Genomic DNA, 12,231 nt, shown 5'->3' on the forward strand with positions numbered 1-12,231 from the left:
TCTGTACAAACTCAAACCTTTACATTTTGAGTAAGTTTATTTTTTTCCTAACATATAGATTACATTCTGTTTTCCAATACATAAAAAAAACATTTCACTGCATTTAGATTTTTCTGTGATGGTTAAAAATAATGCTTTTAATTAAAGCATCCTCAAAACTCACACATAAATGAAAGCCTTAAATCCATAAATAAAATAAAACTGAAACTAAAGCTGCTATCATGGCAGATGAGCTGTCAGTGCAGATTCCAACTTAATAATATTAAATGTTATAATATCCAAATTAGTGCACTTGAAATATATTTAATTCATAACAAGGAATAAACAAATAATCATTACATTGTGCTTCTTTTCAGTGAACCGAAGAGTCATACGTTGGACAGCTTTGTTCAAAGGGTTCCAGGATGTTCGGTTGTTCAAGCAGCTGAGTTCACAAACAGCATTTTAAATATGATCATCACAGACATGCGACCGCTGTATTCTCTGGTTGCCTTAACTTTGCTATTTAAAGCTAATGAATATTTTTTTACTCTTTTGTGTTAGCACTGAAAAAAGCAAGGAATTTGTTGCACCTTAGACTTAAAATATATTGTATAAAATGCAGTATTTACTATTTTGTCTAAACTTGTTTTATTTTTAAATCAAGTATTTTCTTTATCTATCTTTTCTGTTTGAACTTTAGAACAAAAAAGCAAGAGATTTGCTGTACTACTGATTTGAAACTTTACTGGAGGTTTAATGTTATTGCGTTATTATCAATAAAATGTTAGAGTTAAATGAGTTGTTTACTTAGTTCTTTTACGTGTATGTGTATTACTCACTGAAGATAAATACATAAACTAAAAGCTGGAGTATAGACATTTTTATAAGCATATTTGTGAGCCTGCCACTTTATTATTTGAATATAATTTAATATCTTAGTATAACTTTTCTTCAGGTTAAAGCAAACTACTGTTACAAGTAAACTTTCTAAACTACAAACATTTAACTGTTAGGGATGCTCAAAAAGGAGATATTGGACTGATCTGGACTAACTGGTGTTATTGCAGATTTGCCAATAGTTTATTTTATAATTTTTTTTTATCCGATTACTCGATTAATCGTAAGAATAATCGATAGATTACTCGATTACTAAAATATTCGTTTACAACAGCCCTAATAACAATGCAAAAACACATTCTCAAAGACCATAATAAATATTTGAGACTGGAAGACATTTTAAATATCCAAAACAAATAAAACAACAGAAACAACATGAATCCTCTGTAAAACAAAATTAAATTTAAAAAATCTATCAAAAAAGAGCTAATTGAGACCAAAGCACCAGACTGAAGACTTTTGTAACTTTTTGATAGAAAGAGAAAAGAGAAAAATAATAAATCATGCAATTGAAAATTATTGGGCTTGTTCACATCTATCATTTGATTAACTGATTTATTGTTTATTGTAACAGGCCTAACAAACCGCACCACAATCATCCAGCTGGGTGATGTAGAGTTGCTTGGATGTAATATTTTCTTGGCAATTATATTTCAACTGTTGTGAATTCAGCTTCTGCCTCTCAATACAGATTATAAAAGTAAGATTAGTTACCATATCTACACAGATGATACACAGCTCTACATTACAATGTCACCAGGTGACTCTGAATTCATTTATTCAACAAACAGAACACTTATATAGCGCTTTTCAACCCAATAAGGTTTCTCGAAGACGCTTTACAATTAAATTAGTTGCTTCCATTCATACACACATTCACACACTGATGATGGCAAGCTACTGGATTGTAGTCACAGCTGCTCTGGGTCAGCAGCTGGCTGACCCAGAGCAAAATGTGCAAAATGTCAAGGCTGACATTTTGTACCATTGGCACCATTGTACCGTACATTCAGATGTACCATCTGAACAGAAACAAAACTGAAGTTATTTTCTTTGGATCTACAAAAAGACGAGTCAACGCACAGCTTCAGTTATCACAGCTATAAAAAGCCCAATAATTTTTATAGTGACCAGGCCCAAACTCTGGGTGTAGTGATGCACTCTGACCTGAACCTTCAGAGACACAAAGACAGTTACAAAGTTGGCCTTCTATCACCTGACGAACATTTGCAGGATTAGAGGACTAAGGAAGATCTAGAGAAACTCATCCATGTATTGATTGCATTGATAACTGCAACAGATCCAGAACGCTGCTGCTGGCGTTCTCACTAAAACCAGGAAGATAGAGCACACCACCCAGTTCTAAAGTCCCAACATTGGCTCCCTGCAGCTCAGAGAATAGACATGTTAGTATATAAATCAGTGAACGGCTCAGCACTACAATACATTAAAGATCTACTGCTGTCATAGCAACCTTCCCGACCTCTCCGGTCTTCTGGTTCTGGGAATGCAGAGCAGAACCAAACATGGAGAAGCAGCATTCAGCTTCTATGCACCACAAATGTGAAAACCAGAAAATAGCCAAAACACTGAGTTCCTGTAAATTAAGGCTAAAAACCTACCTGCTTAGAGTTGCTTTGATTAGTAGTAACTGGAAAATTGATCAACATATTTGATGTGTATTTGCTTCATGAAATTTAATGACGGCATTTAACAAAATGTAATGTTTATTGCTGTTTCATTGTAAACTGTATGATGTTTTATGATGTAAAGCACTTTGAACTGCCTTGTTGCTGAAATGTGACTTAAACTTGACTTAATAATACACTGCCTGTTCAATCAACCATGAAGACATGAACTGTTCCAGAAGGGTCTAATTGTTGGCATCAAATAAAGCAAACATCTGAGAGTAACATTGTGTTGAAAAGTTTGTTAAAAATTTTAAGTGGGGAACCGTTATCTTTAAGGAAAAAATCTTGACTTACTGATTGAAGAAAAGACAGCTGTATTTGACTTAGAGCATTTCTACATTAGCAAGATGAAGGGACATGAGGGCTCCAGGCATGAACAGCTTTAAGAAAACCACTAATCACTAAGACCAATCAGGGAAAATGGGTTCAGTTTGACAGGGAGCATAAAAATCAACCAATGGAAGAAGATCTTGAAGAAAATGTGCCTCAGTTCCTATTGATGGGTGAAGCAACAATAACACTGCAGTCACATGTTTTCCTGATGTGCTGCAGCCCAGATTAGAACCAGAATGCAGTAATGTGAGAACACCACACTGAAAACATCCATTAGCTGCATCAGACGGCTCTCATCAACACAAGCCGTTAACATGTCTGCGCACCTGAGAGGGAACATCAATATGAGCAGCCCTGCTGAGGCTCATAAAGCCTGAGGTCAATAGCTTTGGTCTGTTTAGCGCTGCGGTTCACCAGCAAGAAAAACATTCAACACTTTCCATATAATTCATTTATTCTGTTTATTTATTTAACCGGTTTTAAGCTGGTGTTGTCTGGCTGTTATTATGGTATGGAGAACGTTACAGCTGGATATTTACGATGAGGAATGACATTTTCCACAGAAACCCTGGAACAGATGCAGATGAAGCTAAACTGCAGTGTTTGCAGCACGCGGCTCAGTATGGAAAATGTGTGTTAATCGTCCTGCGGTCCTGCCAACTGGGCTGGACCGCCGACTCTCCGAGTAAACAGGCCAATGTGTTCCACACCGCCGCCGCCGCTTGGTGTGTTATTTGGCATCTAGCTGCAGCCTGTCCAGCACCGTCCCGCCCTGACATTTAGACTGGTCCCACTAATTAACACCTACGGCTCTTTTCCTCTTCATCATCTGAGCAACACAGAAATACGAGCTTCTGCAGAACCTAAAAGAACTAAAAACAAGCTGCTGGACTACAGAGAGCCTCCGTGAGTCAGATAACAGCAGAAAACCAAACAAACACAGTTGGTTCTGGATGCTTTACACATCCATCAGTATGACGAACAGAACCTGGAGCAGGTTCTGCTGTCATAAAACCGTTTGAAGAGGTAAACAATAGGAGCAGATGTGCATCTAATGAACATCTGGTTCTCCACAGGAGAAAATTAAAACAAAACCAGAAGAAGCATTGACGTCTAATAACCCAGAACCAGGGCGTCTGCAGATCAGTGGGAGGTTCTGGTCCGTCCAGTTCTGCTCTGACTCACCTGGAAGTGCTGGAAGGTTCTGGTCCGATCGTCGCATTTCTCTGAGAAACTCCTGATGGTTCTGAAGAACAACAGGAGGTCCCGGGTCTCCTCCACCCTGAAATCACAGCATGTCGTCACATGATGGCGGCGTTCGTCACGTAACCATAGCAACCACAAACAGCCAGGCTGCCTCTCGTCTGAGCTTAAACTGTTTTGTCTCTGTTTGCTTCAAAGCGACAACATCTTATGACGTCACAAACTGACTGCAAAAGTTTAACAAATTAAACGCACAAAAATAAAATACAAGAATCCAGATACTTCATTTTCAACTCCAAAAACAAATAGTGAAAATAATAACATTTAATTTGTCTAACTTTTGATTTATTAGAAATAATTTAACTTCACAAGTTACAGCATCTGTAAAAAATATTCACCCCCTTGGATGTTTTACCCTTTTTATTACTTTTATAAATCAATTATGATCAACAAAATTTGCCTATTTTGATAAATAAATGGATAACAAAATTTCCTCTCCTGCCAAATGATTTCTAAAAATGAAATAAAAATATTAAATTTAGTACATTTCACTGTCCCAATTGACTTTATAATTTTTTTTACTTCAGTTAAACCATACACCCATTTCAATAAATTCTAGTTACAAATCAGAGCATTAAAAAGGTTTATGTCTAAGGAAACCCAGCAGAGAATCGAGTCATTAATGCAGGATTCACTACTCCTGGACCAGCAGTGGAGAGGAAAACCTCCTCTTTAACAGGAAGAAACCTCCAGCAGAACCAGAACCAGAACCAGGCTCAATACGAGATAAAACATCTTAAAATCTGATTCCCGGAAAGCCAAAAAGTCAACATGACTATAGTTAAATGTGCAGTTATTTTTATGGTCAAATCTAAACCTTTAACCTAGTAGAAATATGTTTGTTTGTTTTTTTATTGTTGTTTTGTTTTTTAAACAACCTGCCTGTAAGACTACAGATGGAAATTATCCACTTGGCTATAATCTAAAATATTTAATATGTATTGTCCCATTATTAAAAAACAAACTGAACTGGAATATTTACAACAAAAAACTGTAGAAATACATCATAAAATGGGATCCAGATTAAAGCAGAGCTGCACAGACTAGTTTATTATTTAATCACAATAAAAACACTAAAACTGCAACGATGATTATGACTGATCCACGTTTTCACTCTGCAAAGTACATCAGGTGTGGAAAATTAAAGGCATCCCACTGGACAAATTTGTTATCAAAATGCTGACACACCTGAATATTTATGCACTTCCTTATTTTGTGGTAAATATTTTAATTTGTCATTAAATTACATCACTTTTAACTTTGATTTTAAATGTTCTTTTGTCTTTTTTTTGTAAAAAATAAAAAAAACATTTTGTTTACTTTCACTGATTTCTAAATCAGTGAAAGTAAAAAACCTTTTATTGGTACTATAATTACTCAACATTAGCAACACACCAGTCCAGCTCCTACAGGCTAATACCAATGTCTGATGATGTCTGATGATACACATGTTCATATGCAACTACACTCCGGTCAGGATGAGGTCTGGACTTTGACTAGGCCCATGGAGCACCTTGATTCTTTTCTATTTCAGACATTCTGCTCCCAACGACTGTTAATGATTATCACAATCAGAAAACATCTTCAGACCTTTATGAATTCAGCCTGACCTCGTTTTACTGCTAACATTTTAATATAAACCAAAATTAACTTCTGAATCATCCAGATAAATACAGAGCAGAAAATAAGAAATAAAAGCAGTTTCTTCACTGAAGCAGGCTGCGTATGACACGGCGGAAACGCCTAGGTCTGGTCCAGAGTGTGACGGAGCCTGGGACATTCTGGTGAAGGATTTCCAGAGTTTTCCGAGGGGGCCCAGGGCTAGACGGCAGCCGGGTTAAATTTCCAGATGACTGTTATTCCGCACGGAGTCGATGGAAACATGGCAGCAGCCTGACTTCTAATGCAGCACTATCAGAGAGGCAGACGGAGACAGAGAGATCCCAGTTTGATAGCAGAAGGACTGACTGGTTGAACCGGGTCGGGAGAAAGAGATAAAATCTTCAGCTGGGAATGAAATAAAACACCGGGAATGTTGAGCAGATTAATCTTGATGGGACTGAATGAAGACGTGAGGAGGTTTTCCTGGATTTCAGTTGTATCGTCACAAAGAAACAAGAAAACTCTATAAAGGACGGAGCTCTAAACAAAAGTCACATTTCAAAGCAAATCAACATCAACCAGGTGACAAATTAGGGTCTATCGTACTCAGTTGAAGCCAGACGTTTACATATGCCCAATAAAAATATACTTTTTATCCACTTTTTTCTCACTGTCTATTTGCTAAAAGTCATAATGGTGAGTGAAAATGGGCAGGACAAAAGCCAGAGACTTTGTGAAGATGCAGCTGATGCTGGTGAGTCAGAGTCATTGTGAAATATATTCTGTATATTCCGCTCAGCGAGGAAGAAGCCATCACTCCAGAAGAAACATAAAAATCAAATACCGTAATAGGAACAAAAATCTTCATTTTTGATGGTTTGATGAGACTAAAGTGGAACTGTTTGGACACAATGACCATTGTTACATTTGGGGGGAAAAATAGGATCTATATGATGGTGGCAGCACCATGTTGGTGGTTTGCCATGGGAGGAACTGGTTCACTTCATAAAATAGATGAAATCATGAGGAAAGAACTTTATGTAGAAAAACTGCAGCGTTTTAAGAAATGGACAAGAACTCAATAAAACTGATGGTTTAACCCAAATCATCCAGTTTAAATGTAATGTTTACAAATACTGAGAAGATGTATGCAGACTTCTGATCTTGTAGACATTAATGAGTAAATCTCACAAATGTGTTCTCTTATTGTAGAAGTTTTTAAAAAATATAAATAATTCTGGTGATTCTGACTTGAAACAAAACATTCTGATTTAACTTCAGTCAGAGTGAAAGAAAACGTAGATGTATCTTTTTATTTGGTGTATGTAAACTTGTGGTCCCAGAGGTGTGTAACCTTCTGGTTTCAGATGTGTGTAAACTTCTGCTTACAGGTGTGTATAACCTTCTGATTCCAGCTCTATGTGGCATTTGTGACTCAGCAGAGAGAAACAAAGAACAGTTGTCATCTTTGTGAAAGGACCAAAGTGGCACAGGGGGATTGAAGTCAACCCAATGCTGAGCAATCAGGCTCCACTCATAAAAGGGTAAACAGGCTTCAAGACCGAATAGTGTACTGCTGACAAGATTATAATCCCAGATTAAAACAAGAGAGACCATCGGACAAGCAGCCGTCATATGAAGAAGAACCAGTCACCATCGATAACGGAGGAGGAACGTCTGGTTCCCACCAAGCTGTTAGCCGTCTGGTTCACTGATGACGGATTGATCTCCAGATTACAGATTAAAATCAATCAAAGAGAGGCCTTTAAACTCCAGCTAAAAGTAAGAAAGAAGATGATGAGTGGAGGAGATGATGTCTATCCTCACCCAGACTCCTAGCAACACACAGTGAGGTTTCAGAGAGCTGAGCAATTCATTTAAAACACCTGGGAATGAAATAATTCAATAAAACCTCGGCAGAGGAGTTCAGATCATAAAAAGGTTCAACATGTCTCCTTTAAAAGCTTCCAGCTGAAGCTCTGCCTTCAAATAGAGATGCAGTCGAATATATTTTTAACTAAATGAATTTTAATGAATGGAAAGTTTATTCACAAGCATTGTTTTCCCCTCCTGCTCAGTACCAACAGTCACTAAATCAGATCAACATCAGAAAGATCCACATCAGCTTGGATAAAGTGGGTAATCCTGGAGGAGGAAACCCACCCTGACCTCGGGAGAAACTCATCAGCAGCACCTGAACCCGGACGGATCCACCAGAGATGGTCCATCTGGACTGGACAGTAAGGACTGGCTGAAACACACACACACACGCCCACACACACTCACTCATAAAGCCAGAGGTCCTGACGGAGCAGCAGCAGCTGAATCATTGTCTTCAGAATTTTTCCATGTGCTGGTTGCCAGGTTCTGCAGTCTGGGTCATCCGATCCAGATGTGGTTTGGCCTCAGACTCAGAGCCAATCAGAGCAGAGCAGACGCTCTGCAGCAGAATGAAGAACGGACCAGAACCTCTCAGCACTAGGTGTTAGACTGACACACTGATAATAGGGTCCTGGCCCCACCTCAGCCTTTCCATCAGGATGAGGTCTGGACTTTGACTAGGCCACTGAAATACCTCGATTATCCTCTTTTTCAGCCCTTCTGTCATTGATCTGCTGCTCAGTTTGAGACCCTGGTTCTGTCCACAGGACTTTGCCCCATAAGTCTCGTCCTTCTTCCACATGCAGTTCTGCTGACCTCAGTCCGGCAGCCATCTTGTTTCTAGATCCCCCCCGAACCCTCCCAAGCAGCCAAACTGGTTCATGGTCATGATCTTTGACTTTAACCTGCTAACTGAGGCCTGTAGAGTCTGAGATGGAGCGCTTCGGTTTCAAAATGATACATTTATATCATGTTATCTTAACTTTAAAGTTTCCTCAGTAAAAATCTGAGATTCATTTTAGAGGATTATGACAGCTGAAATAATGTATTTTTCCTCCTGGTTAATGTTTTCAAACCCTTCCACCTGGTTACTCCTCATTCCCTCTCAGATTATCCCCCATTAGTTATGACTGCAGGTCGGTACCTGGACAGGAAGCTGCTGAGGCTCTGCAGGTCGCTGGAGTCCAGCACCAGGTTCAGATCTCTGATTCTCCTCTCTGTTCTCGATCCATCCTGCAGACATTACATCCATCAGTAAAAACAGTCCAGCATCTGCTCCAGTTAGCTAACAGATCCAGCTTCAATCCTGTTTGCACAAATTAGAAATTTACTTTGACTTTCCTAAATTAGAAAAATGATTTCTGTGAAACTGTTCTATGATTCAAACAGTTTCAGTTCACACATATAGAAAGTATCCAATGTATGGTTTACATGATGCAAAATAGATATTTAGACTAAGGCATGAAGGACTGAATGCAGATATGTCACTCCACAGACAGAGGACAAATGCAGAAAAAGACACATTCAGAGGACACAGGAGGAGGCAGAATGACAGCATGAACAAATTCAGAACTTTATCTCCATCTAGGGATGGACAATATATCAATAACAATATATACCATCATATACACATGCTCAACATCAATAGATAATACATTAAATATGTAGAATCCAGAAACACAGCATTCTGGGAGATGTAAGCTTTAGTCACTAAACCTCTAACAACCAGCTAAATACAGTTGGTGGCATCAACTTTCTCGCTCACTCTTTGGTTACCTAGCAAGTCATTCTTTGGTTACCTAGCAACAACTTACTGAAAAACTTGTGCAGAAGCAGTTTCAGGTTTCACCATCGTGCCTCATAACTGCTTAAAAATAAAAAACTATGGCATGGAGTGAAAACTGGATAAAACAGAAAAGGTCATGCTCCGAGTTTGCCAGTATTTCAGATATTTAAAACAAAAAAACGAATTAATAGTTATCGATAACAACAGATGTGAAATGCTTATATCCTGAAAAATTTTCTTTTCCATCTTTTCCAAAAGCTTGTTTCTTGTTTGGGGACTGTTTTCCATATTTAGGGGCAGATGACTGAATCCATAACCAGTGGTTATTGAGTTTTTTTAATTTATCATGCGAATAATTAATTTAATGACTTAAGTACAAGTGATGAGCATCGTTCCTGCGGTTTCAGGAGCAGCTGAAATCACTGATCTAATTATGGCTCTCTGTCACCCACTGCTGGCTAAACCCTGAACTATTTTCTAATATTTCTCTCTAAGATCTCTTCTATCCATCATCTGACACTGATCTGGAGCTAACAAGGATAGAAAGCAAAATCCCATCTCCTCCTTCTAACCTAAATACAGCCAGAGAAACAACAAACAGACACAAGAAAATTAAACAACAAAGAGGCTGAGAACAGCTGCTGGTCCCAGAGCCAATATCAGTAAAACGACCTTAACATCAAGAGAATAAAAAGACTCACCTTGAGCTCGGAAAGCTGGAACTCTACCTGGAAGACCAGCTCAGAGCTGCGACCTGACAGACAGACCTGTTGGACCACCTCCGGACCGCCTGGCACACACACAGAAACAAATAACACCAGACTTTTATTCTGAAAGAGAAACTGGGCATCTGACTAATGAGGAAACTTGGTGCAGTTTAAAAGCCCAGTAAGAAGGTCAGAGTAACTGGTTTTAAATAACACAGATGAGTCTAACAGATAAACAACATGTTGAGCAAATGGCTAACAGCAGCTGTGTTTCCATTACAAATGTTTGCAAATCTTTGTCTCTACTCTCCTAATGTCAAAACAACACAATTTCGCAACTGCATTAAAAAATAAATGAAATTAAAATCACATGTGAATCAGCTTGTTCATAGAGATAAGTAAAAAAAAATGATTGGAGTGATAGATGTAAACAGTTAGAGAAGATAAATTCATCATTCAGCCATGTCAATATCAATTTGTGCAATTTGATGGTCAATGGAAACGCAGCTAGATGTCTAGTGTTGGAAATGTCCAGCAGATTCTCTTCCTTACGGCTCGGCAGGGTCTTTGTGATGCAGCTGTTCAGGCTGATGCCATTCATCTGAGTCTGGAGCTTCAAGTCCTTCTCCAGCTCCTCCACCTCCTCCTTCAGCCTGGACACCACCGTCTCCTCCAGGTCCTGCGTCCGTCCACAGACAAACGCTCTGCAGAGACAGTCAAACACCCCATCATTTCTCTCTGGTACTCAAACATGGAACCTGATGGTAATAAAAGGAGGTAAACTCACAGAGCGTCCTGCATCTGTCCCCTGAACTGGAAGGAGACGTTTTCCCAGCTGTCCTGTCGCTGCTGCTGCAGAGCTCTGATCTCTGCCTGCAGCAGCTTCACCTCAGCCTCCAGCTGCTTCACCTCCTTTGCATTCTCCTCACTCATCTTCCTCTTCTTCCTGGAGAAACAGCAACAACACTCAGACGTAGGCCTGTCACAATAACTAATTTTGCTGGACAATAAATTGTCCCAGAAGTTATTGCAATAATCAATAATATTGTTGCTTTGAAAACATTTTCAAGTAATTTAATACATTCTCAAAGATCAATAAACTTTAAATTCTAACGAGCATTTAACAATGGACATGAAAGACATTTCAAATATCCAAAATAAATAAACAAAACAACAGAAACAACAAATAAAATGCACTATGACATTTCTATAAACAAAACTGTCACTTAAAAAAGGGCTAGTTGAGACCAAAGCACCAGATTGAAGACTTTAACATTCAGTTTTTGGTAGAAAGAGAAAGAGGAAAAAGAAAAAGCTAAATTATACAAATGGACGTTTTTGAGCTCGTTTTACTTCTAGGATTAGTTTTGCTGCGCTTTACGTTTCACTTATACTTGAGTGATGTTAGTATGAAGTAACTGTCCTCCACTATAACTGGAGAACAATGTCTGGCTAATCTATTAAGCTTATATCTTTGAATCAACAACACAGCAGACAGACTTACAATTTATGTGGAAGTAAAGCCTTAATTCTACACCAACCTTGTTTTTCTAATGTTATTTTTATTACGCAAAGTTTGTTGCTCAACCCATTTCTGCTCAAAAAGCTTAAGAACTGTTATGTTCAGAAAAATAACCAACAAAAACTACCATTTTACCGTATTTATTTATTAAGAAACACAATAAAATTCAACTTATACGTAACCAGAGAATTCTGTGGCCGTATAAATTCGGCCACATTAAAGTTGTTGCCAACCATTAGAAGGCTAATTTAAAGCTTTTTATTTACCTGGTCTGCGTGTCCCAGCTGATCTCTGGAGCTAGCTGTTTGCAGCCTCCCGCTCTCTGGACTGTACCATCTCGGTCTGAAATTAGAGGGTGAGACGGTGTTGCTGTCGAGTCTTTTTGACCTTACTGGGTGCTTCTGTTGGTACAAAAGCCACAAATATAAGTAAACTCAATCCAAATGTCATAAAATAATGCGTTAATATTGGTAATAAGCTGTAAAAATAAGATTTACTCGGGAACAAAAATGTGAAACATCCCCTCTTCCTCTACACAGTAGATGGGACACCCGAAAATTTGTCTTT

The 12,231-nt window shown here is 38.5% G+C and overlaps 1 protein-coding gene across 1 annotated transcript in view; it reads right to left on the reverse strand.

Annotated features, from left to right (window-relative positions):
• cenpp (centromere protein P) overlaps window positions 1-12,065 on the reverse strand; it is a 93,130-nt gene extending 81,065 nt beyond the window's left edge. Inside the window, exons 1-6 of the mRNA XM_028002879.1 lie at window positions 11,931-12,065; window positions 10,930-11,088; window positions 10,695-10,846; window positions 10,137-10,225; window positions 8,794-8,882; window positions 4,089-4,185 (exon numbers count right to left, since the gene is read on the reverse strand). Of these exons, the coding sequence (XP_027858680.1) occupies window positions 4,089-4,185; window positions 8,794-8,882; window positions 10,137-10,225; window positions 10,695-10,846; window positions 10,930-11,075 (573 nt within the window). The 5' untranslated portion in view covers window positions 11,076-11,088; window positions 11,931-12,065. The remainder of the gene's footprint in view (window positions 1-4,088; window positions 4,186-8,793; window positions 8,883-10,136; window positions 10,226-10,694; window positions 10,847-10,929; window positions 11,089-11,930) is intronic.
• Window positions 12,066-12,231: the final 166 nt, after the last annotated feature.

This window comes from Xiphophorus couchianus, chromosome 20 (assembly GCF_001444195.1).
Source record: "Xiphophorus couchianus chromosome 20, X_couchianus-1.0, whole genome shotgun sequence".
Taxonomy (NCBI): Eukaryota; Metazoa; Chordata; class Actinopteri; order Cyprinodontiformes; family Poeciliidae; genus Xiphophorus; species Xiphophorus couchianus.